Source organism: Leptinotarsa decemlineata, unplaced genomic scaffold (assembly GCF_025532065.1).
Source record: "Leptinotarsa decemlineata unplaced genomic scaffold, Ldec_3_MD MMD2_tig00000199_RagTag_RagTag, whole genome shotgun sequence".
Lineage (NCBI taxonomy): Eukaryota > Metazoa > Arthropoda > Insecta > Coleoptera > Chrysomelidae > Leptinotarsa > Leptinotarsa decemlineata.
Window position 1 is genome coordinate 17,810,884 of NW_027412544.1, and position 27,409 is coordinate 17,838,292.

Below are 27,409 nucleotides of genomic sequence, written 5' to 3' on the forward strand. Positions count from 1 at the left end.
TGTAGTGTTTTTTTAATTCATTGATATATAGTGTACAATGAAATATATTGCGTCAAATAATTTTATATGCAGTTGAGCATACGCACTCTGTATTACATATCAGTTAGTATAATTAAACCATCCACGCAGCCTAGGCGTTTGCTTGAATAATTTCCATTTCAATTGTTCAGTACTTAGTTCATCTTTCATAAAACAACATAATACACCAAGCAATAAAGTCTAGACATAGAACCGTCACGCCTAAATATGTCCCATTTAAAATAACCCACCCGTTTCATTAGTTTTGCGAAAGGTTAGCGTGGGAAGAAACTTTTGACGAATAAACGAGTCATGTCGTGGAGGTGGATCGGAATAATGAAAAATTGCTTTTCCTCTGTCATACGAAATATTCGTATAACAAAATCAAGCATAGAATTTCATCAGTAGAAAATATGAACAATTTTATCTGCAATTATCAGAAGTTAGTAATTTTATGTTACGAAATGAAATTCGAAACGTTTGTCATGGTAGGTTCAATCAAGTAAATATACGTCACTAAGGGTACAATAATGTGTCACTGATACTAGATACTAAAATCAACATTGGTATATCGATGAATCAGCAACTGCATTAATAAAAAAAAATGGGTATGAAAGTTTCATTTTTGGCGGCAGTAGCGACTGCTGCGAAAGAGGATTGGGAAGATATATCTGGCTGAAAAATGTGCAACTATGAAAATTTAGAATCTGTATTTCGTTGTATTCCGTAAACCAGGTTGTCTATATAAACCTTGTTAGGTTCTTGATAGAAAATCCTCATTATTGAAATGATTTTCAAAGCCAGATTATTTTGCTTACTTGCTCTGTCTGGTATCTGAATCATCTGCAAAATCACTATCTGGTAAACAGTGCATTTCACGTCTTCTCTCCACCTTATATTTCCAAGGTATTTGAGAATTCGATTCACACCATTCCAGTGGTCTCTTTTCAGACACTAATCTGAATACTGGGTTTACAAATAACATTATGTCTGGATGTAATACAACGACCACAAATATTTAACGGCCAGAGTTTCTACCATCATTATTTTTTGAACAGCCTCGTATCAAGTAAACAAACACTTTTCGAGATTTCAAAATGGTGTGATCGTTTCTTCAACGTTTGAAAACTATCAGGACAATTTTTAAAAGAATTATCAACGGTATTGATTAAAAATACTTATATTATCAACAAAATACGTGTTACTCGAATCTAAATTTATTGACAATTTCACCTGCGAATATTTCAAAATGATTAAAAATCACTTTGACTGCTATCACTTACTGCCAAATAGAAATGTAGTGAACAACGACTTTTCCCCAGTCACTTTGAACTAATGTTTTAATTCTCACTTACAATCTGCATTGAAATTATACGTTTAGTTAGACTGTATAATTACATTAAGGATTTGTTTATCTTTTTTATTTCATCTCTACATGATATGTTACATAAAATGTATCATCAACAATATTGTAAAGTTTTGTAAAGACTGAATCTATGAGATGAACGATTTTAAATATGAGAAACATGCTTCGAAACTGATTTGCTAGCACTCAAGATAATTTTATTCCAAGTGAAATTTCCTGTTACCTATCAGCCCGAAAGACAGGATGAGGATTTCGGCAAAAATTATATTGGTCAAAGTAAGCGGACTCCAATAACTCGTTTTAAGGATCAGGTTTCATATATTTGATTTCTTAGACAAGAAGAGTATAGTGTCGTTCAACCTGTCATAGAAAATGGCTACAAAATCAAAGAGAATAAGTTCACAAGTCAAATATGTAATGGGATCTATAATATATATATTTATATTATTATATTATATATTTATTATTTATATATATACATATATATATATATATATATATATATATATATATATATATATATATATATATTTATATTCATGCAGTCATTGTTCACTGTGGTTCTGGCGTTGAATTTGGTCATTATTACACCCTGATCAAATATATAATAAATAATATCAAAAACTTCATCGTCAGGTGTAGTTTTTGAAATTACTATGGAACTTCATCAAGTAACGGCCGAATAATAAATATAGTAAATAATAGTTTAAAAAACTAAAAAAACACGCTTTAATAGCAACGCAAACAAAAAACATCAACATCGATAATAAGTCCTATGGCTTGATGTAACTAATGACTTGTAATAAGTCTGAAATATGATCAAATCTATTTAAAAAAACAATTTTGTTGTAAAAAAGCATGGAATGCTTCAAATTATATTTTTTTATGGCTTCAATCTGGCAAACAGCTCCCAACCAAGTATCAATAACAATAGATGTTTAGCACCCCACGCTTTTTCACAACTAAATTAATTTTTTTGTAGATTTATTCTATTTTCAGACTTATTGAAAGTTATTAGATACATCAAGCCATAGGTCTTACTATCAAATCAAAATCAAAAATACTTTATTATACATTTCTCTTTGACAAATATAAGGTCTACTGTACAGACTATTTACAATATTTATATCTATCTCACATACGGGAGTGGTAGGAGGAGGGGAAAAGGATTGGTGAGGGAAAAGGGAGGATCAGCAGGATGAGACTTCAATATTGAGCCCCTAGACATCCGCAAGGTAAAGCACCGCCTCATAGACCCACGACAGGCCGATGGGAGGCGCCCCCGCTGGTGTTAACGAGTGGCCTCATTTCAGCTTTCAGTCTGAGACTTCCCGCTTCCTGCCAAAGCTTACGCAAGATTTCTCATGATATTGCCATTTTGGTACCTCATATCTGAATATACTAGATACTTGTTGCAAGTTCATCACTAGCCCCCTGAAAAAAGTTCATGAAAAAACCAGGTACGAGTAATTCTAGTATCATGAAAATACGTGATTTACCTTAGCCAGCTTTTCCATGTGCTAAGAGCGATCACATTCGCGCCGTTCATGGAAAATATCAAGCATTTCATAAATCAACCCGTGTTTTCGGGGTTGATTATGATAACTCCTAAGCGCCGTGACGTCCATCGTCAGCGGGCTTTTCGGTAGAAAGAACTTGAAGATTTTATAAGACAGCCTCCTGATGTGTTCAGTAATCGTCTCGACTTCTACCAGATCTAACAGATCATTCAATGAAATGTATCTGTCACTGTTCGTGCAAATACGGAGCACCTTATTTTGCATCGTCTTGAGTCTCCGCAAAGGAGTCTTCTTGAGGCTACAAAATATGGGACAGGGACAGGCGTACAACATTGCTGGTCTAATTATTTGTTTGTAAATTAGCAGCTTGTTGTCCACACTAAGCTTAGAGTTCCGTGCAATAAGCGGGTACGTTCGTTTTATCGCCGCACCCGCTCGTTGGATCGCCAAGCTCAGATGTTCCTGAAAATTCAGGCGCCTATTCAGGATAACTCCCAGATATCGCGCGCTTCTCTGCTCGTCAACGCATTTTTCCTCGACTCGTAACTTCCTGAAGATCTTCACGTTGGTAAATTTCTTCGAGAAGTTGACGAGTTCCGTTTTGTTAGGGTTAACATCGATTTTATTACGCTCGAAGTACGGCACGACCAACCTGTCGAGGTGTATCTGAAGCTGTTGCTTCGCCACCTTGCTCGAGAACGAATGCGCGTATATCGCAGTGTCATCTGCGTATATACCGACATGTGTTCTCGGGAACATAGGAAAGTCGTTGTATAGAGAGTACAAATGCGGTGACAGGCAGGACCCCTCCGGGACACCTGTGTTAATTGAATGATTCGTAGATGTGGTTTGGTCCACTCTCACGCAAAAAGTTCGGTTGCTCAGGTAGGATTGAATAATCCTAATCACAAATAAGGGCATGCCTGCCGACCACATCTTGGCGACAAATCCCTGTATCCAAACTCTATCGAAAGCTTTTTCGATGTCCAACAGAACCATAACTGTATTCTTCCCATGATTGAAGGCTTCCTTCACCCCGTGAACAATCCGGATCACTTGTGAAGTCGTATTCCGACCTCGCCGGAACCCGAATTGCTCCTTGGGAACGAGTTTCATCCTATCTTCCAGGCGAAAAAGTCTACTCAAGAGAATTCTATCAATGACTTTCACCACCGCACTGAGTAGGGAGATCAGGCGATAGCTATCGATAAGATTTTTCCGTTTTCCAGACTTACGGATGGGCACTACCTCCGCATGCTTAAGACAATCTGGGTAGTGTTGGTGTTTGATTATAGCATTGACTATATGTACTAGTTGTACAACACCCTTTCGCGACATACTGCGCAGTAGAACTACCTCAATCCCAGAACTACCTCTGTGTTCATCACAGACGTCGGGCCTAATTTGGTGGACACTGGCGAAGTATTCTCCAAACAACAGCCTTTTGATGGTCCGTCACCGCCTGCACGTCACCGTTGTCTATAATCGGGATAGCCTCGAACCGGTTATTCAGTTTTTTTGCCATCCTCCACAAAGAATGATCGTGGACGTTAAGGCTTTCAGTATTTCCTTCCACTTCCTGTTGGTGAACTCTCTTATGCGCTCGTCAGCCTCTGCAGCAAGTCTCAGCATTTGATCCTTGCAACGGGGGTTACGCGTTCTCTGCCAGTCCTTGCACATCCGATGTTTTCGCCTAATGAGTTTAACAATATCAAGCGGAAGAATATCTCGATCACCTTCCACCACGACCTTCCTCGTAGACACGTGTCTGGATCTTCGAATATTTTGAACGAACTGCTCACAAATTTCATGAATATCATCCTTATCAATGTTACTTTTGATAACGGTGAGATTGTTCATGGACGCCCTGTACTCAGACCAATCCGTGCTCTTGTAGTCATATTTGACCCTTTTTGTTGTTGGTCTGTCTCTGTTGAGAGTGAAGAGCACCGGACAGTGGTCGGAGCTCAGCTCGTCCACGGTAACCAGCTCGCCCAGATCTCAAACATTCTTGTTGAGTACTAGGTCAATCGTGGAGGGCGACGTACCATTCCAAGGATAGTGTGTCGGCTCCTCAGGGTATTCAATGACATTGTTATTGTTCAGAGAATAATCTAGCAACGTCTTGCCATTGCTGTTAGGTCGATTGTGACAGTTCCACTCACGCCTTCTGGCGTTGAGGTCTCCCACAACCACCACCTTGTTCCCAACATTACACAGATTGCCAAATCATGCAAAGTGAAGCGTCCATACGGTTTATTGTATACCGCAAACACGCAGGTACCATCTGCAAGCTGGACACCAACATGCTCAAGGCTGCTTCGTTGCTGGGGTATCTGCGTATGTGCGATACCTTTTCTTATCAAGATAGCCACCCCACCACTTCTTACAGCATCAGGGCGGTCCTGTGATAAAATCTTGTTGTTTCAGTTTGTGTTCCTGTTGCAGCTTTGTTTCGGATAGAAACATTATGTCGACGTCATGTGAATGAATGAAGTTCACAACAGGGGTATTTGTTGTGAATTTCATTCACATTCAGCATGCATGCCTTTATAGGCATTTAGAAGTTGTATTTGCTTATATTGCCCGCGAACGTCGCGAAGGCGTTTCACTTTTCCAGTGGGCTAGTAGCTCCTGCCATGAGGTTGCAGAGATCATTCGTTGCACGAATGATCTCTGCGAGGTTCACCATCTCGCTTAGCCTCTGGAAGCAGTTGGTTGCCTCCATGATGTTCTGTTGATCCCCTATCGTGGGTCTAAACGCCCGCTCTCTTTGCACCGGTGGTGTGTGAGGAAGAGGTAGAGACCCAGGGGCTTGCTGCATCCCGTCTCTCTTCGTCCATGGGTTCACTTTAGGAGGTGGCGCAGGAACCAGTTTGGGGACTGGAGCTTGAACCTGCTTTTGAGATGGTGGTTGCCTGTCTCTTTGTCTGGCTTCGACCTCCTCCGCCTCCTCCCGGTAGACTGAACAGTCTCTGGAATTGGTGAGGTGGTCTCCATCGCAGTTGGCACACTTTGCCGGCTCCGTCCTGGGCTTCTGGCGCTCATATGTTTGGTGCCCTTCAGCACACTTTAGACACCTCGGGGCCCTGAAGCAGTTATTCATAGCATGTCCCCAAAGCTGGCACCTATGACATTGTACAAGCCTCCTGCTGTTATTTCGTAACTCCCATGTGACCTAAGTGTAAAGGACACATGGGACGTTACGTTTCAGAAAATTGAGGGTGACGTCCTTGTCAGTTACGACCATATACAGGGGACGTATATCCGTCCTCAGCCTGTATTCGGTCGAAACGTTGATTTTGCATTCATTTCGTAGGTCATCCTTAATTTCCTCTAACGATGGAGCGTAGTCCAACCCCCGGAGGACGAACGCATGAGTTTTGTCCTCCGGTAGTGTGTAGGTGTGGAATTCCGCCTGTGCGCCTCGAATCGTGTTAACGATTGAGTAATGATCTTTGCGCGTACGCGCGTATACAAGCATGGATCTCCCGGTGTATTTCACCGAGATCTCGTCCTCCAGTTGTTTCTTCAAGTTCTGCATTATATTTTTGTTCATAGGTATCATACCTTGAACAACAATTGGAGGAATAGTCCTCGTTTTCGATTTAGTCGGCCCCCTAGTTCTGGCCTCAGAAGACGCCGGGGGACCCGTCTCTACACCCGTGTCGCTCAAGGACTCATACCTGTTTTGAATTTTGATGTTGTCTTGTTGAATTGTAGTAGACGTTTTCCTTGCGACCCTCCTGGGGATCAAAAATTCATCTTTGTTTGTGGTGGTGTTAGGGGTAGGAATACGAAGGGAGGGAAAGTTTTCCTTCTTCTCGGGCGATTTTATTAAGGCAGCTAGCTCCTCCAGCTTCGAGATTTCCTTCTTGGCTTCTGGTAGGTACCGTTCCCTGTAATAGTTTCTCATTGCCTCCATTTGGCTTTCCCTCATCAATGTTAGTGAAAAATCTTTGAGTACAGGATCATATTCTATTTTCGTATTGCAATAGGTGTTTACTATGCTGTTAATTTTATCGAGAGTGTTCCTTTTAGTTGCATTGATTTTCTCCTGAATCTCGTTGTACTTTTTGTAAGGATTTTCTTCTGCATTCATCATTGTTCTAGTGATAGGTGGGGTAGGTGGTGAGTTGGAAGGTCTCCTTGTCCTTCCTCTTTTCCTCTTTCTTGGAGTTTCATTTTCTCCTTCATCGCTTGAAGGTATATTGATTAGTTTGATTTCGCTTCTCTTTGGGAGAAGCTTAGCTTTTTCCCTGATTGCTTTTTCAGTATCTTGAGTTTTGTTATTAGCGTTGATTGTTGTAGTTTTCTTGTTCTTTACAAGTTCAGCTAACTCCTCAATGTGTACGCCTTCATTTTCTCCTACTCTAAACCTAGCTGGACTGAGTTGCCTTTTTGGCAAATGAGTCTGATTTGCACTTCCCTGACCAATAGGAATATTGTCCATCTTCTGGGAATTTTTCGTATTGTATACATGTCTCGTTGGAAGCGTAGTATCTCCTTTGAGAATACATGCGGCGTTTTGGTGATGTTATTGGTTTCTATAGGTATGACATTTTCTATTTCCATTTCTTGTAAGCTACAAGAATTGTCGGTCTCAATTTCTGGGGGTAGTTTTTGGTATCATCATGTGATTCTAAACCACCCTTGTCTGTTTCGTATTGCGACCCAAAATTGGGGTCAGGTTGCTTCGAAGTAAAATCTGCTTGTACCTGTTCAGAGTTTAGTGTTTTCATTTTCTGTGTCGCAAAAGTTATATTCCCAAGTATTTCCTTGTGCGTTTTGGGTTTGGTAAAAACCTCAGATATTTCCTGGATTTTTGGAGATATCTTTTTCTCTTTACTGCTGCTATGCCCGCCTAGTGAAGAGGTGTCACTTAGTAGACTCTCTCTGTCACCATCAGGACTTTTAAGGTAAGTTAGGTTTGTCCTGGTGTCTGGGGTCTAGTGGAACACTTAGTTTTGTTCCTAGCCTTTTTTACATTCACAGAATTTTTGATGGAATCCTTTTTTGGTGAGATTCCGGGGTCCGGCCCCGGAATACTTTTTCCCTGTTTCGTAGACACTCCGTAAAGTGAGATATACCGGGAATTGTGTTGCCTTCTATTTAATTCACACTTTCTATCGGAAAGTGTGTTGAAAATACTTTTGATCGAAACAGCAATCGAAAATTCAGTGAATTTTTGACTTAGTCCAGAAGTTGTTCTGAAAGTTTTTTCCAGCACTTTCAGAAAATAAATAAATTTTTCCCCTCACGAGAAGGGTTTACAACTTACCACAACTTATCCAAATTATTTATAAGTGTGGTGGAAATTGGATTCACAAAAAAAGATCGTAAAAATACTTGTAAATAAAACACAAGGTCACTTTTTCGTTGTTATCAGAGCTAAACGACTGTATTGGGCGACTGCCAGCAGCGAATATATACGCATGCGCAGACAGTGTGGTTGTCTCACTTGCTCTCACACAGAGACAGTGTGAGGAATTTATTTAATCCTGGCGATTCTGATCAGGATAACGAGATAAACTAATGAAATTATTGTATTGTCACCGATTCTTGATAAGTATACAAAGTTTAAAATACATATGTCTGTTTAAAGTTAATGAACATCGAGTCCAAAAAAATCGGTTACAAGCAAACAGGCAAGTGAAGCTAATGAAAGCGTGTTAATCAAAAAGAACTACTCAGAACTATAGTTCTGGAGTGGATTGTATCATTGAAACTAGCGAATTCAATATACTCAACTAGAAATATACAATAGACTTTCAACCTCTTTTTCCACAAGAAAAATGCCTTTGTATGAAGGTTGTTTGTTTATTTGATTCTGTGTCGTCTTTTCGATCCACTGTTGAATTGAGTCTCATCAGATGTTTTATAGAGCTGAATCATGGATGTTTTCAAGGTGAAAATATTTTAAGTAATAATTACAACTGGATGAAATGCCCAAGACACAAATTTTGTGAAAAATATCACACTCTTATTATTGGTATTTCAAGTAGGTTCGTTAAACCATCCGTGAATGTAATGAGATAATGCAAGAACAAAACTGATATCCACACTGCTCACAACCACATCAATGGTGTTTTGTTCACACAATATGTTAAACAGATTCGTTACTGAATTTAGAATCATAGACCCAATGCTTTATTGTCGGGTCAATCATACCGCTTTGCATCTCGATACATAGACACAAATGAATAGCATCACAGGAATACTAATTTCGTAATTTTCATGTCGGACTGCATAAAAGTGAGATCTGATCTATCCAGCTGTAATGAATCATGACTGAATCATCACATTAATAATGTATATGTTTAGTCGTCGATAAATGGTCCAGTTACTACCTAATAATATCCAAAGTAACGAGAATTTCTTAACTATGCAAGCCAACAGTTTATACTGTGATGAAATGTATATTTTGTTAGATATGATGTAACTTCAAACATTACATACTGCATAATATTCAACAAGCTACTGATTGAGGATATCAAGATCAAATTGTTTTACTAGATTGTGTAGATGAACAGAACTCATTCTTTTTATCACTATTTTTATAATAACGTGGTCATCATAATTTGACAGAAAAATTAAAGAGGTCCTCAAGTGAGCGAGAAAACACTCGTTGTTCAGAATGTAACAGTGAGCAATCCTAAAAATGGTACTATTCACGATCTACAATATTTCTACTCTGCTCTAAGTTCACCAGAGTTCTTAGAGAGACGTAGCAATCGCTCTTCTTGGTATTCACTTTGAGCAAGTGTTTTTAGATTCCACTTAGTTATTGGAATTCATTGAAAAGGAACAGCTACAGGTGAAATCTGATGTTCATGATAATCAGACTAGAAAAGCTCAGACCACCTCGCTACAGAATGTCAGTTCTCTCAACCTGAAATTATATGAATACCAAGCAACTTGCATTTTTTTACATATTTTTCATTTCAATAGAAGTTTTTCCAAACAAAAATCAACACTTTCTCTAGGACAAAACCGAAATCAAAATATTGGATGACAGTGAAAACGAAATTAGTGAGTGAAAAATCCAAAGTTGTATAAAATGAAATATCCAGATGCATGTAAATGATCGAAGACAAACCACAGATTCAATAAACTTCACAAAAAATAATATTTTCACCACCACATTGCGTTACCACTTAAAGGTCTGAAGTCGTGTGAAACAGTGTATCTGAGTTATCTAACAAATCTACAAATTTTTCGTTAAACAGTGTTTTAGGAATCGGAACTATTCATTACAATTTTTTTCTGTTTGCCTGAACAGTACAAGAACTCAAACATTTATCGGAATACAAAATTTCAAATCGAGTCATCTGAATACGCCGAAATCTCTGTTCACTATTAACAAAGCTCAACTGCCATTATAAAACTGTTCAATTTTTTGGTCTTCAACCGGATCTTTTTTGGAAATGACCAAACATAATATTCCATATTTGATAGACATTTAAGTTGTAAACAAAATATTTTCCCCGCTCTTACTATGGTTTTATGAATGAAAAATCCGTAATATCAGCCATCAATTCCTACCCCATAGTATTTGGCTATGTACACTACATTTGGCTTCGAGACATATTGAGAGTCCTTGGCTTCGTTTAATTTTTAATCTACATCAATAATATTGATAGACTTTATACAGCAGTATTCAGTTTCAGTATACAAACTGAACTTGAAACTGAATCATTATTGTCAATGCTTCTCTATTTATATATTGCCGTACGCCATAGTTGTAGAATGGACGGTGTACCGTCCGGTTGACTACAGGCAGTAACACTGCCATTGTCATGGACAATACATCAGGAAAATGGAGGATATACCTAAAGATGAGATATACAAACAAATCTCTCGAGACCCAACAATCTATTTGAAGAAACACACTGAAACAAAAATAAAAGAATAATCAATAGACGCCAAAACCTAGAAACAAATTATAACTGCAGAAAAGTCCAGCCGATGTCCCAATATTTACAGTCATATGTCAAGAACTCAGAGCATTTCATCAGCCTCATAGAAAATATCACATTAGACACGAACTACAAATATATATGTGCCAGTCTGGATATAATATCTTTGTACTTCAACGTACCAATAAATGAAACACTAGACCAGATATCCATAAACGAGGACCAACTAGCTGACGTTACGGAAATCACAGACCACTACTAAAAAAACACAAATTTCAGCTTCAAAGATAGACTTTATAGACAGGTAGAAGGTTCTCCAATAAGTTCCGCTTCTTTATCTATCTCCAACCTATTCATGGGCTATTTCGAAACCAAGGCACTGAGCAACGCCCCGATGAAACCCAAATATGGCTGAGATATATCGACGACGTTCTCATCTTATGGTCTCATGAACATGAAGAATTTGAATGTTCCGTGGCGTACTCCACGAGAAAATCAACTTTACCATAGAAATAGAAATAAACAATGAGTTATAGTTCAGGTAAACGATATAGTAAACCTACTTTCCTACAGTTCCCCCTTGATAATATGGTCAAGAGGCTAACTAATTTTGTTATTCAATAATCATTTCTGATTATATAAGAATCACAATATATATATATATATATATATATATATATATATATATATATATATATATATATATATATATATATATATATATATATATAAAATCTGGAAAGGTTAATGCAGTCAAGCTGCTGGAAAATAATTCCATGAAAATCAAAAAATAAATAGATAAGTATATATATATATATATATATATATATATATATATATATATATATATATATATATATATATATATGTGTAACTGAATGAGTGAAAAACATTTAAGGAGTTGATTCCTGTTAAGATACAGCCCCTTAAAGGAGGTACATAAAATTTGTATTACAATTTTTTTCACGAGCACTAAAAAAGTTACAATATTGAAATCAACCTGACGTTTTGTACTACCAAAAAGACACTTAGCCTGCAGTACCTATGGTTTGGCGTGAGCCTACCAATCATACAGACGACTGTTATTTCTGCTTAACTCCTCCCATTAAGCAAGGTTTATCTATAAAGAAAAGAGGAACAGTTAAATACCCTAATCTCCCATCTGCTCTTCGGCCTGTACCACACTCAGACAATTTGCCAGTCCCTTCTCCACCCCAAAACTATGAAATTTTAGAGGAAGGTGATGAAGACTGTTTAGAAGGAGCAACCCATCCTTCTACATCCTATGACCCTGATTTTGAGGTAAGCGATAGGTCTAGTGATCCGCACAGAATTAGTCAAGCAGAGTTGAGTGACCTTATAAGAGATCTTCGCTTGTCTAAGGAAAAGGCTGAGCTGTTAGGGTCAAGACTACAACAGTGGAATCTTCTAAAACATGATGTGAAAATATCTCAGTACAGACAGCGTCAAAAAGATTTGATTCCTTTTTTTGAGAAAAAAGAAAACCTCGTAGTTTGTTCTGATGTTAATTGTTTGATGGACTGCTTGAATTTGGATCACACTCCATCTGAATGGAGACTGTTTATAGACTCTTCAAAACTAAGCTTAAAAGCTGTACTTCTGCATAATGGAAATCAGCTACCCTCTATTCCTATAGGTCATGCAGTTCACATGAAGGAAACGTATATAAATATGAAAACACTTCTCCAATCAATCAAATATGAACAACACAAGTGGATGTTCTCCTTCCCCCATTACATATTAAGTTGGGACTAATGGAAAACTTTGTGAAGGCCATGGACCAGGAAGGACAAGCTTTTAAGTACTTGAGAGCAAAGTTTCCCAGGTTGAGTGATGCTAAAGTCAAGGAAGGCATCTTTATTGGGCCTCAAATCCGTGAAATCGTAAATGATCCTGCTTTTGACATGATTTTAACAGGAAATGAAAAAATAGCCTGGGAAGCCTTTATGGGTGTTGTACATGGGTTTTTAGGTAACAAAAGAGATGATAACTTCACAGCATTGGTTAAAGAGCTTCTTCAAGCTTACCACCAACTTGGATGCAACATGTCCTTAAAAATTCATTTTCTTCACTCTCATCTTAATTTCTTCCCACAAAACTGTGGAGCTGTGAGTGACGAACATGGAGAAAGATTCCATCAAGACATTGCCTTAATGGAACAGAGATATCAGGGCCGTTGGAATGAAGCAATGCTTGCAGACTACTGCTGGTCTGTGTGTAGGGATGCTCCAGAAGTGTTTTATAAAAGACAAGCTAAACGACAGCGATCTTACAATGAATCGGATGGACTTAATTGAAATTTGGTGGTACAAACTTCTTTTATTTGTCAAAACACTAAGAATAATGTTTTTTTTATTAATTTTGTACTTAAAATATTCTAAAAGAAACATAACAATATTGTTTTATGTACTTTCACTTTTCACGTATAGTATAACTACTCTTTAAGATTAAGTACTGTGTATCTCAAAAACCAGAGCTAATAAAAATTTTTCATTGTTATTTTCATTTTTATCACCCCAAAATTAGTAGAAATTGACTAATTTAGTGTAGGAAACATTCAAAAAATATTTTTTTGTTGTGTTGTGTATTAGATACTTCTTTAACTAGCTCTATTACCTTCTTATCAAATTTTGGAAAAATTTTTACGCCTGATGCTTTCCCCAAATAAACTCGATGGGATTTAAAATACAAAAATCGGGAGGAAGTCTCAGTATGGTGTGTCCACACTTTTCAGCAATATTTATTATTGAAATCACTACACAGAAGAATGTCTGCGTTGTTATCATAGTCGTTTTTACTATTAGTACTTGTCCAAGAACGCTACATTTTAAACAGATAACAAAAATTAATTATAACAAAAAGAAATTATTACTGCACCAATATCGAATTTCAACACTCAAATCGCGATCACTTCCTGAACTAAACATTGACAACACGACGTCTCGCATTCTATTCGTCACCGTAACATGACTTCAAATTTAATTTTATGATTCTTCAGCCAATCATAAAACTCGGTTAGTAAAAATTATCCAATACGAACCGCCAATTATTAAGTCCACGTGAACTAATTCGTAGCGGCATTATTTCTTTGTATTGGTTTTTTTTGGCCTTTGAGTTCGCCGATAGCTTTAAGTATTACTATATCAGTTACTTCGACTGTAAATGTTTTATGTACTAGTTAGAAAAAAAAACCAACTGATAAATTCAGCACACAGTCTTTAGGAAACCAACGAATACTAACAGATACCTGAACGAAGAGTCAAATCATCATCCTGTATAAATACAAGTAGAAGTCAATATCCTCATATCCAAATTTGAACGCTTACCAGACAAAGACACAAAATATCAAAAAATGAAAGACAAACAAAAGGCTCTTCAACAGGATATGAAAAGCATACAATTCACAAAGCCACACACCGAAGAAAGATAGAAAACCAGAAGGAAACAAACACAAAGGAAACCAAATCCATCCAGCCCTACATCAGAGGAGTTACAGGTAAAATAGGAAGAAATCTAAAACGACACAACATATAAACCAACGACAAAATATCAGAAATTCTTGAACCTAGAAAACCAAGGCATATAGAAATTCGCAGGTGAAGATTGCAGCGAGGAAAACGCTCATCAGCTAGCGGTAGTACGGTATAGCCAAGTGCACAGGTTAGGCAACACTTGATACAGAGTCATTATACATTATATTTTTCGAAATATCGAAAGGTTCTTGTAGAGTCAGATCTGATCGAACCAGATTGAAAGATACACTAGATTATTACAAAGCAAATAGAGCGAAATTCTACAATTCATCACTTATTGAAACTGAAGAAGGTAATAAGTAATAATAATGATGCATTCACCATTATTATGAGTAACGGTGTAAGTCTGAAGTACTTCACAAAAATGTTTCGAAACGAGTGACACAGTCGTTGATGAGACTTCAAGTAATTCCTGTCGTATTCGCAGTCAACGCATATACCTCTAAAGTTGTCAAATACATAGCATACAAAATGTTCAATACTACATGTTTCTCCTACCTTGTCCCAACAGCCCTGATTATGTTTTTTCTACTTTCCTTTAAGTTATAACATGTCTGTGTAAAAAATTCTGTATTTGATTTTGTCTATGTGTTTGTACATAATTATGTGCTCGTGTATGTTTATATGTATGTTTATGTGTACGTGGGTATGCGTGTGCGTGCACGTAATTTTTTGACATTATAATAATTATATTACTCTTTTAATATTCCTGTTCATGTATTCATTATAATTATCGTGGCTCATGTAAGTTATAAAATGTCTGTATCAGAAGTTCTGTATTTGGTTTTCTCTATGTATTTGTGTACGTGATTTTTTGACATTATAATCTTTATATTACTCTTTTAATATTCCTGTTCATGTATTCATTATAATTATCATGGTTCATGTACATTTAATATTTAAGTCACACATGTATGAGATAAACATAATCGATTAACTGATTTAAGGCGGATTTTCGATGGCAAGAAAAAAGGCTGAGAAGTCAAAATTAGGGTCCACCTATGGTACTAGTCAAATAGATATCACCATTTTGTAATATTTTCTTTCAGTACATTTTTCTTTAGATAATACCACAAATTTATAATATTTTACATTTTCTCATTGACAACCCTGCACAAATTGAATGAAATGAAAATTGTTTACTAATTCAATATATTTTCGCCACATAGTCATTTCGGGGTTAACCAATTTCATGAAAAGAATGTGCTGATTATGCTCAGTTAGCTGTTTACTACCTATATGTTATGTTAAAAGTGGGGGGAAAATGTCTGAAACAAAATCTAGATAACCTGTGATTGCTATTAAGTGTAGATAATTAGATCTACAAGGCTAACTTGTTTCAAGGAATACTGTAATTGGACACGACTAATAAAAACAATTGAAAAACAATATGTAGTATTTGGTTACGATCGATTTAAGTACGGTGGGAATAGAATTGATACTGCCACTCATGGAATTTGATCAGATTCGATTAAATTATATTATTTGTCACTACAAAAGAAGTTGACTCTATCATTTCATTTGGAAGTGTGCAAAATCGGCGCCACACGAATATATTGAGAGATTTACTTACAATTTTCGAAGACAGTGTTACACTCATTTTAACTATTTGAAAGCTGTATGTATTTGCTGTCTTGGAATTCAATTATGTGCGATCAATAATGACGATCTTGATTTATTAAGATGCACAATCACTACAGGAATCTCCCCAAAACGCTCAGAATGCAGGGCGGTGCGAAAATGGCCATTAACGATGGATTTGAATCATCCTGAACAACTATTCTCAGTGATATTTTGACATTAACCAAAAGTATGTATTTTCAGAAACGAAAATGGGTTTCGTTTCACCATCAAAGCCAAATTGGTTTCCAAAAACTGACGATATTCTTCAATTTTATTTCGTCGAGCCTGATCCCACAATCTTGAATTAAAATTCAAAAATTATCAATCCACCGCACTTCTTGTAATATCAAAACAAAAATGCGACCTCAACTTTCAAAGTGAATCAGTATATAAAACAAAACGAACTAAATTGCATCCTTTCTCCAACACGCGTGTCGCATCGACTTGTCAAATCTCTCAAATTTATTTTCATGCGCGATAGTTTCAATATTTTGATATTAATTTGAATTGTATAAGACCAGTAAGACTGATCTCTTTATAGATCACAGTTTCTTGTTGCTAGTCCGGATGGTATCACTGAAGACGGTTTATATGTAATAGAAGTAAAATGCATTTTTTTTAAGAACAAAACACATGCACGTGCAGGAAAATCCTTGAGGAGCTCTAAGAGCGGTGCCTGTGTGAAAGTAGCGATTCATATTGGATTTGCATCGCTGGAGATTAAATTTGGAAAAGCATTCTCAGAAAGTTTATTCCACATAAACGCAGTTCTTCAAATGAAAGAGTTTTTAAACAGTGAAGTTCGAGATGTACTGAGGTGAACCTCAAAACGATGCGCAGTCACAGTCCCTCGTGTATTTCTGATGAAATCAAATGTGCCAAGTCACTTGAACACTTTCCGTGAGAGTATATATAGAAAAGACACACATTTCCAATCTTTCTTCGACTTTCCAGACTATCAAGGTTGCAAGTGATGTTCGCGTCTCCAATCAGACGGATGGCTCTCTTCTGGATGGAATCCAGCAGCTTCAGGATATGCTTAGGGGCTTAGCTCCATACATGAAAACAATACTCAAGAGAAGGTCTGATCCCAGCTTTATAAAGCATCAAAAATTGCTGAGGTGTGTACAGTTTCCTGGTTTGGAACAGTGTTCCAAGCTTTTGAGCTTGGAATACTTGGAACACGAAATCACTTCTAGATCCTCATAAGATACGCAACCTCCTGCTATCGGTGAAGATGTGCATCCACAGCCAATGTCCTGGAATCCAAATGGAATGATGAGACAAGTGTGCTGTCGTCAGCAAAACAATATATTGGATTCTTGGTTTCCTCCAATTAGTCGTTGATAAACAATAAAAATAGGGTTGGAGGTAATATGAATCCCTAGAAAACACCAGCGTTGATGGTAAAAATATTCGAGAGATATCCATCGATGGCCACTTGCAGGGAACGTTCTTTCAGGAAGCTGGAGAGCCATACACAAATGTGGTCCGACGAGCCATAGCATCGAACTTTGGCCAGCAAACCCTTATGCCAGCCACGGTCAAAGGTCTTAGAAATATCAAGCGCAATAACTCTTGACTCTTCCTGTTTCACGATTGCGTTATTCCAAATGTGGGTGACATACGATAGAAGGTTAAAGCTTTTCAAATATTTGAGCATGACTCCAGAAAAAGTCATGAAATAAAGGGAAAGAAGTGACGTGCTGAATTTGCAACATAAATGCTATTTTCAAATTCGGGGCTAACTTCGTATCACAAAGCTTCAAACATATTAATTTGCTATATAATAATAATACTTTTTTTTTTCTAGTCAGATCATAATTACATGATATTAGAACAGTCAAGTAGAAAACAGCACATACTGTATAAAGGAACTATTGAAGTTAATAATGATAAACAGGGCATCCGAGTGTCATAACTCACATTATCTTTTTGCTCATGAATTATGATATCTCATTGTAACATTCATTGTATAGAAAGTTTTTGAACTTTCTTTTGAAAACATTTACGTTGTCTTCTAATCTTAAACAGGCAGGCAGATGATTCAGAAATTCAATTCCTTTGTATATTGGGCTTCTCTCATACAGACAAGTTCTATGTTTATTAGGCCCAATAAGTTTCCAGGAAAGAGCTGGGTAGTTGTGATAATCAAAATTGAGAGAAAAGTTATGATAATTACTCTTTGCATATAGAATGCATTTGTAGGTGTGAATAGAGTAAAATGTGAGAATTCCATGTTCTTTGAAATGATTAAGACATGTTTCTCTATAGTGTAGGTTGAACGAAAACCCTGGATGCTCCCACTGCACCACCTCAAAAAATAATATTATAAGAAGTATGGGAATGAACGATATAATAGTAAACGCTGATCAACTAATTCGTCACAAAAATATTTTTCATCTGCAATATAGCAATATACTATTCAATTTATTGCAAATGTGATTAACATAGCTGTTCCATCCCATATTATTTTCCACAAAATTACCTAGAAATTTGGTGGATTTCGCGAAAGGGACTTCACCATCATTTACTGAGAATCTACTATTCTCAGATATTTCATTTCTGGTGAAAAAGTGCATACAAACTGTTTTAACAGAATTTACCATCAGAGAATTTCTCCCACACCACGTGGTGAGTTCCTTTGCCAGTATGTTCATTTTTGCAATAAGCTCTTCATACGTTTCTGCTTCAGTTGCCAAAGTGGTATCACACAGTAAAAAGTATTTCTTTAAAAGAAGATCATAGGTTGCTTTGAAATGTTTATCTCTATTGGAAAAACTATTACTTTATGCCAACATCGCCATGTTCCACCAGAAAATCACACTTTTTTCAACAAAGAAATCAAATTTCTTGGCCTTTAAACGACATCATTCGTTTGATTATATCATTGCGAAGATTAACTCTTTTGAATCGAGAAAATATATCATCTCAAAATCCACCACCTATTTGAAGGAAAAATAAACTTTTCAAATGGAGAGCAATATCAACTTGATCGGAACACATAGTGTTTGTTTGAATTTAATAGTGTATCTCTTCAAATAACTCAATTCGGTTATAACAAGAGTTTTGTGAATCTACATACCAAACTATATTATGACCGACTGATAATAATAGGAATTTTGTATAGAATGAACAGGGTTTCTTTTAAAGAAGTATATCATTTATTTCAGTTTGAAAAACCTGTGGTACTATGGTTTTTCTATGGCCTTCTTAAGTGAGAGGGGAGCGGGAAATTCCGTTGTAAGCATCGCGTACGCGCCAGTATGTGTTGGAAAGTGATGTTGGTGAGTTGTGATTTTGAGGAGGAAGTGTTTTATGTGTCTGTAGGCAGTGCAATTTCTTTCCAATTATTTTGTATCTACCATAATGGAACATATTTTACAATACTGGGGTGTTGCACAGTTGAAAGATATTTTCATGGGTAAGTATTATAATTGAATAAAACTCCGCTATATCAGTAAGTACCGCGTTGTATATATATTACCGAAGAAAAAGTGGTAAACTTTGACGGCAACTCTTAATTTTGCCTTCATTTTGCGAAAATTATGCTCCGTAATTTTTCACACATGCATTATTACATTTGCCGAGCTCTGCAAGTGTATATTAATTTAAACTGAAAAATCCTCCACGTTGATTCAAATTTGCCAATCTCTTGTTTTGAACATACATTTCATCTTGTTTCAAATAAAAGCATTTTCTCTAAATAAAATTTGATTTTCTCTTAGACCGAATTCATTTTTTATTGAAAGATAGAGGTACTTATAGTTTCGACAATAAATTATAATACAAAAAATACCAAAATAGGCATCAGTAGGTATAAAAAGCTTCTATGATGTTTCAGAAATGCTTCAGAAATGTTTTTATGTTATTCATTGGGAACAAATTAAGTTATGTAAGAAATAGGTAGAGATATTACCAAACTCACTAGAGATGAAATATGAATTTCCAAAAACATGAAAACAGTGAATGCTGTTATTCAAATAGCGAATCATATTCCTTCAAGTTTGTTTGTATGATCATGAGTTACATTTTTTCAATGAAACATTTTATATTTTTCATTGATCCTCTAATAATACTCACACGACACTTTGAATTCCTATAACGGTTCCAAAATTATTATTTTGAAAGGCAATTTTTCTGTATAGACTTCTGTCCACTTCAAAGGGACGTACCTCAAGTACGTCTTTTGAATTGATTATTTATTTCTGATCAAATAATCGTATGTTAAATAATAAGACCTCAGACAAGTTTAAAATTTTGAGGGTTGTCAGTCGCATGAGAACAAAATTTGGGTTTGTTAACGGAATAAACCCACTTGAACAGTGTTTTATTGAAAAAAAAAATATTTTTTTTATTAAGTGGCTGCTGTTTTCATATTTTTACATTTCTATATATTTGAAATAGTGGCTAAGGATGATGTGCTGATTTCTTCTTTCGTTTCAGAATCCAAGTGATGTTCCGGCAATTGTGGATAAACAAAAGCAGAATGCAGAACTTGATCGACGATAGTGATTTTTTTAATGTTATTTACCAGAATGGCATCCTGTTTTAAAAACTTCATTTGTGTAAAATTACTAATAAATTAATTCATTTTCTTGTCTGAGTTGTAATGTTGTTTATAGGCTTCGATTTCATTTTATTTGTTAATTTGCAATTTGTCAAGAATATGTTTTCTTATTGAATATTTATATATGTTATTTGTATAACTGTATTATCTCTCAAAAGTGTGCGGTTGGAATATGATATTTAAGCAAAGATTAGCAAAGGAAATTTAGTTTTGCAATTGCTTCAAATAAATCAATCATAATATGTAATGTATTATTTAGTTTCTTTCCTTACCACTTATAGCTGTTCAAATTACAGATGAGATACTTTGGATTCAAGTAACTAAATACATCCAAATGAGAGGGACAGTTTATAAACAGAAGCATAAGTTTATCTTTGATGAAGTAAATGGGTTTATTTGATTTATACAAATAGAAGCGTTTAAATGAAAAATGCTTCTCTTCAAAGGAAAACAATTAATTTCTCATACGGAGACATTTGAATAATGTTCCAAGCAAACATATCATTCTTTCAAAACCCAAAACAGAGATTAATTTTGCTCAGACTAAAGAATGCATACTTACTTCTCTTTAGATAATATGATTATTTCTATTGAAATGTATGCACAATCTTGGTGTAATATTTTTTTTACTTAAAACAACTTGAGAGAATATGTTTCTCAGTTTAAAAAAATATTTCTTCATGAATATAGGAGAGCAAGATATTTCTTCAAATCGAGATAATGTTCTTCACTTTGAGATTTTTATTTTTACTGTGCATCAGCATATAGAATTAGATGTTAAGTGCTGACCAAGCGGACCAAGAATTGATCCTTGAGGTGAACCAGCCTCAACATCATGTTGCAGAGATCTCTGAGTGTCAATTCTTACAATAATTTTTTCGATCCCAAGTTATGGAACCAGCCACCAAAGAAATTTGTCACGGAAACCCAATTCACCTATTTTATTAATTATGATATGGGTATTGATTGAGGCAAATGCTTTCGACAGATCAAAAAATAGGACACTCACATACTTTTTCATATCTAATGAAGAGGGATGAGTACTATTCTGATCATTCCCATATCGATTTCAATTTAAGAGCCACCGATAGACAGCTGTTTCAGTCTGTTGGGCATCGTCAGTACCGGACTGGCGGTTCCAGATTGAAGACAAATTGAATAACCAACAAAAGTACTTTTTTTGGTTATTCAAATGATATAAAACCGGAGATAAATTCCAACATTGTAGTTTTTGCGTTGAGAATAACTCGAGCATTTCGATCGCTACCTCATTGCCTTTGATAATGTCTACCGCATTAGTAGACGAAACGTTCGTCATAAAAACCTGCAGACCACGGCCAAAAAACCAAAAAAATAAATTTGATACATATATTGAGTTTGTTTAAAAAAATAAATGACTACAGATTGGAGTCACACCAGTTTTTGATTTTTTTCATATCCGAAGGATAACATGGCCATAATATTGTGGTATCATAGATGGATAGTAAACATTTTTTTTCACGACGATAGATGTTGAATAATTTATTCACAACACGAAAAATATCAGCAACAATATTTGATAAATCTTGTGGTCCACCATTGTTTATTGCCATTCTGATGAGGATGATGAGGTTTTCACAATTCAACTTCTACCTGTAAGACATTTTCAAATCATTTAGGAGCAATTCCACGGATGCAATTGTTAATATGCGCTTTGAAAATACTTTAAAAAATGTACAGTTCAATTTTGAAAATCAACAATAACGTCATATCTAAAAAATTGGGACTTACTGTATAAATATTTGTTTCATAGAAAAGAACAGACAGACTCACACTGTACAACCAAATGAATAGAAATAAATAAAACGAATATTCACCCTGATTCGTTATGTCCTAAAACTCTTCTTTTTTTTCAGTTGGAGAACATCAACTTATGTCTAAACGTCCTTCGCAGTCAGCATGTCGCCGGCGTGGAAGGAGTTTCGGCTCAAGAGTTGCGCGATGGGAAGCTGAAAGCGATTCTGGCCCTCTTTTTCGCGCTCTCGCGACACAAACAAGCGGCTAAAGCTAGAGCGCAACAGCAGCTGGGAGAAATGACGCCCAATAGGTAGGCAACCAAGAATACGTTTACGTAGTATGTGTTGCGTAGTGTTGCAAGACCGATTATATGAAATTCGAGTGTATTGATATTTTGTACCAAGTATTTTTGTTGGGCATTGACTTTATCTTTTATTAACTGGATGATTTTGATCTCTTGTTCGATACGGAAAAAAGGGTTGCTTTAAAAACTGCATTTTCATATTTTTGATTTTGTGAAATTGAAAAGCAATACACTATTACGAGTAGAACAGTCGTGGAGAGTTTTAAATAACATATTTTGCATCAGTGTCAGTGTTATCAGTAATATGCCCAAAATAAATAAATAGGTGACAGAAAAAAAAACATTAATTAATAAAAAAAATTCAAACTAATATACTCTATCTCTTTGACAAATCAAATATTACTGATTTATTTTCAGTTAACCACTCACTTCATGTCTGTTGCAAAGATTTTATTCTCATGGTGAATAATTTGAATATTAATGAAGCGTTTCTGTATAACACCACCTTCTTTTTGATGCATCCACTTTATCGCTTATGAAATTCACAGTAGATTTCTGGCAGTTGAATCACTTCAATACTAGTGATAGGCAGGCCTCTGTACACGTTTTGTTCCAAATGCCACTGTTAGAAAAAAATAGTGGTGTTCGGTGTGGCGAACAAGATCATCTTGGATCGGTAAATAGTCCTAAGCATTTACCACCATTTTCTATTCATTTTTCAAAAACTACACCCCACGATTCAATCTCCACAAACTTTATTTTAAAAAATATATCAAAACATGTTTCGCTAGCACAGTAGCTTTTTCAAGTGATTTATACTTCGAGTTGTTCCTACATTATTATTTATATACTACAGGTAACCATAATTGAGACTCCCTCCAAAAAATGTACCTGAACCTCTTCCTAAGGTACCTGTTCAATTATGATCACCTGATGAGAAAAAAAATCTATTCAGTTACTGAAAAACATCTCTATGGGAATGAACATGATATCCATTATGCTAAAACTGCAAATTTGATCTTTCTTGTAATATCGAGTAATACAAAGAATTTCTTATTTTCCAAAGAGTTCAAGTACCTATTGGCATTCACATTTTCTCGAAGAAAAATGAATCTGTTAGTTTATTATCTGTAATATACCTCACCAAATGTATTGGTTTTTGTTATCACTACTATCTACAAACGAAATATGTTAATTAAAATCATGTTGTTCTTTTTTTACCCTGTGATATTCCAATTTTTTGTAAATGAATTTGTAATAAACAATCTACTACAAAAATATTTCACGGGAGTATTTGAAAGTATAATGATGATAAAAAATAATAATTTGAGAAGAAATTTACTTTAAATTTGAAGGCTTACATTTTCAGGAGTGATTAATTTTTGGGAAACAAAGTTTTTGGCTTTCTACTACTTCATTTTGATACAAAAAAATGAATGAATTGTGTGTTTTTTTTTATAATGTTATTCAGATTAGTATTGAAGAGCTCTAACGCAAGTGTCTTACGGCGAAACATCGATTTCTACCAGTGAGGATGACAGTGTTCCGTCTAAGTGAAATTTTTACCTTTCATTTAGTATATTGTGTAGGAATCCTGTGAATGACACCTGATTCAATTCTATAACGAATGTTTGGAGTACAAACTGAAAAAAGTGTTTTTTCCATAATTCAGTGTTCAGATGAAATTATTTGTTTCGAAAGAATTTTTCTTTCGTGTAATTCAATGTTTTCTTCCAGTTCGTGTCTGAAATTCACTGCTTTGCATGATCTATACCTACACATCTATGTATAAAGTTACTTCTTTTGAAATTTGTTGTTTCCTTCCTTTCTTTGGAAGATTCCCACAATTTTTGTATAAAGATAGTAGTAGAAAGCCGAAAACTTTCTTTTCCAAGCATTAAGCATCACTTGTTTTTTACAACTGTTGATTCTCAATAACTTTTTCAAATGATATTCCAAGTTATTTTGTGAAATGATGATACTTTAATCTTGAACTAATATATTTTTATTGGAATTTTCTGTAGTTGACTCCAATCCATTCCATGTACAACCGATGTGTTTATTGAACATATTTAGGACACGTTTTCTGTACTACCCTGATTGAATGTATGATTTTTCGTTAATGTTTTTAATAGTTTTGGTCAAAAACTTGAGAAAATCATAGATTATGTGACGCTTCCATACGCTTGAGGAACTTATTGCATAGCAAAACATGTGCTGGGGTAAACTACTGTCCAGTGAAAATCTCAGAGTGATCCATCTCAGACAAGCCACCCCGTATATTTCTTATCCCATAGTGAGTGGGAAAATTTCCCGATAAATGTCGAATGATTTTGTTTGGGGGACATATTTTGACGTATATTTTAGGCTTGAACGACCAACCCTCTAATAGGGGGTTCTTCAACCCATCAAACTTGAATAGGGGAGAGGGGTTGAGTGATACTTTATTGTAAAGGTTTTCGCCAAAAATCAATTTTGCAGCTCGAATGGACATTTGATTTAAACACGCAGATTTGATTTTTTGGATTGTAAGCACGATGATGAAACAATTCAATTTTTTCAAGAATGATCTAACTTTTTAACTTGCGATTCCCAGCAACACTAAGGCTAATATATGGGTTCATATATCGACACTTTTTAATCTCTTCACTGTATATGGTTTTTTTTTAAATATTAAAGTTTTATATATCACTTCTAAAGCTACGTTCATATTACTGCTCAACATAAATGCAAATGGTTTCATTCCTAATATTCATGAAGATAAAAAGTTAGAACATACATACGTCTTTTTATACAGGTGCAATTCTTGAACGAGCCCAGTTTGGAAACCTGGTAATACTTGGAAGTTCAAACTTTTCTTCTCCAGTATTTCAGTATCAAGAAATAATGCAAACAATTATCTAACGGTGAATATATAAAAATGTAACTGAGATTGTAAGAAATTTAGTTTATTACACAGTTTTTCCCATTCTTTTATCATTCTCGCATTAATATTTTATTTTGAAAGTGAAGTTTTCGTACGAAGGCAAATGTCAATTCGAATTTTAATCAGGGTCTAATGAATAAGATTAATTGGCATCAGATTTTAGTTTGAAAAATTTTATAAAAGTCGGAGAATCCATTTGACATATGCAATGCAATGGTAACAAGGTTTGCCCTACCGTCATTAATTTGGTAGAAGTTTTTTGTTTGTTTCGTTGTTTTGGCGAAGGCGCTTTCGTTAATATTTTCGGGATGTATTATTTTCGATTACAATTAACATGCATCTGAAAGGGTTTGTAAATATTTCCGCACAAGTAAACTTGTAATTGACACAGTAATTGACAAATAATTTCAAAACGGAATTAGCCACAAGGGTATATATTTTGGCGAAGGTGGCAGTGTTGAAATTTTTTCGCCGAAATTATTTGAATCGAATGTTTCCCGATAACTTTTGCTTTACATTCCAATTAAAGATAACTTCATATATACGTTGAAATGAATTTTCTTGTATATCAGCTCACTATTGAAAAATTTGTTGGGTGTCAAATTGAAGTTTCATATGAAATAACAAATTTGCAATATGAATATGAGTGTATATAAATATTAAGAATTTCATGAAAAATATTAAAATAGTAACACAATTTCATTTGATATATTTCAAGTTTTTTTCGACATCTGCCGAAAAGATTTGGGAATGAAATCAGTAAATTATAGTCAACTTTTTTTTTATAGGCAGAATTATTTAATGCAATACATTCGCACATACATATTGTATTCATATAGAACTAAAACTGTATAAAGTTACAATTTTTTTTCTCAACTCCCGAAAAAGGTCGATGAAAACTATTATTTTTGCCGCAAAAATTACTCTTGTTCAGAATCGTATGGCGACACTTGGTTTGTTCTTGTTATTATAATTTATTCTGTAGTTTTTATCACTTACTAGTGAAATGACAAAAAAGGTAACTGATGTAGTTTTCGAAAAAAATCTTCACTATTTCTTTCCAGTGAGCAAATCTGGTAACCCCTACTAAGGTTACTAATAACAATCTCAAACGCGTATTCTTTATTCTCGTAATTTGTATTTGCATCTTGGAGGACCCGTTCGTACCTGACAACTATCTCCAGGGAATTCATCGAAAACAAAATATCAGCGATTTTGATTTCATATATTCTCAAAGAAATCCAAGGGGCAGATTTTCAGAATAAGGAGAAATCTCTTACCAGTGAAGTGAATGAATTTAAAATTTTTATGTTTTCATTTATGAGAAAAATTAAAAGAAGGAAATGAAACTAGACCTGGGAAAATGAAAAATTTTATGAAAGAGTTCACACTTGCAAGCCACTCACTTTTGGAAAACTAAATTGTATTTACTTCTATAACTAGTGAAACTGAAAAGACTGTGGGACAATCTTGGAAAACAATGTTATGAAACCAATTTCATAAATTCAACAATATTTCAGAAAAAAGTACCTAAACTTTAATCCAACGCAATAGAGAGAGTATTTTTAATCAATGGCGTTTTTCTTCTAAGAATAGGAAGTTCGGAAAAATAATGTTATATTTTGATTCGAAAAGACAATTTCAAATTATTTAAACTCCAAAAAGAGCCGTGCTCATTTAAATTATTCAAATCACAGTTATTTTCTGAATCTGAACCATCATGATGAATAAGCTGATGAGAAAGCTCTAGGGGCAAATAGCGGTTTTAGCATCGGCTAAATGACGAACAAATTAATAACTATAGATCAAGGAATTGTATGGACAGATGAAATG

The 27,409-nt window shown here is 35.1% G+C and overlaps 1 protein-coding gene across 3 annotated transcripts in view; it reads left to right on the plus strand.

The window, feature by feature from the left end:
* The window catches only part of sick (sickie), a 678,280-nt gene that overhangs the window by 392,181 nt on the left and 258,690 nt on the right, over window positions 1–27,409 (plus strand). For all 3 annotated transcript variants that reach the window (XM_074173106.1, XM_074173104.1, XM_074173105.1), the window contains one exon: window positions 22,466–22,656. In XM_074173106.1, the coding sequence (XP_074029207.1) occupies window positions 22,466–22,656 (191 nt within the window). The remainder of the gene's footprint in view (window positions 1–22,465; window positions 22,657–27,409) is intronic.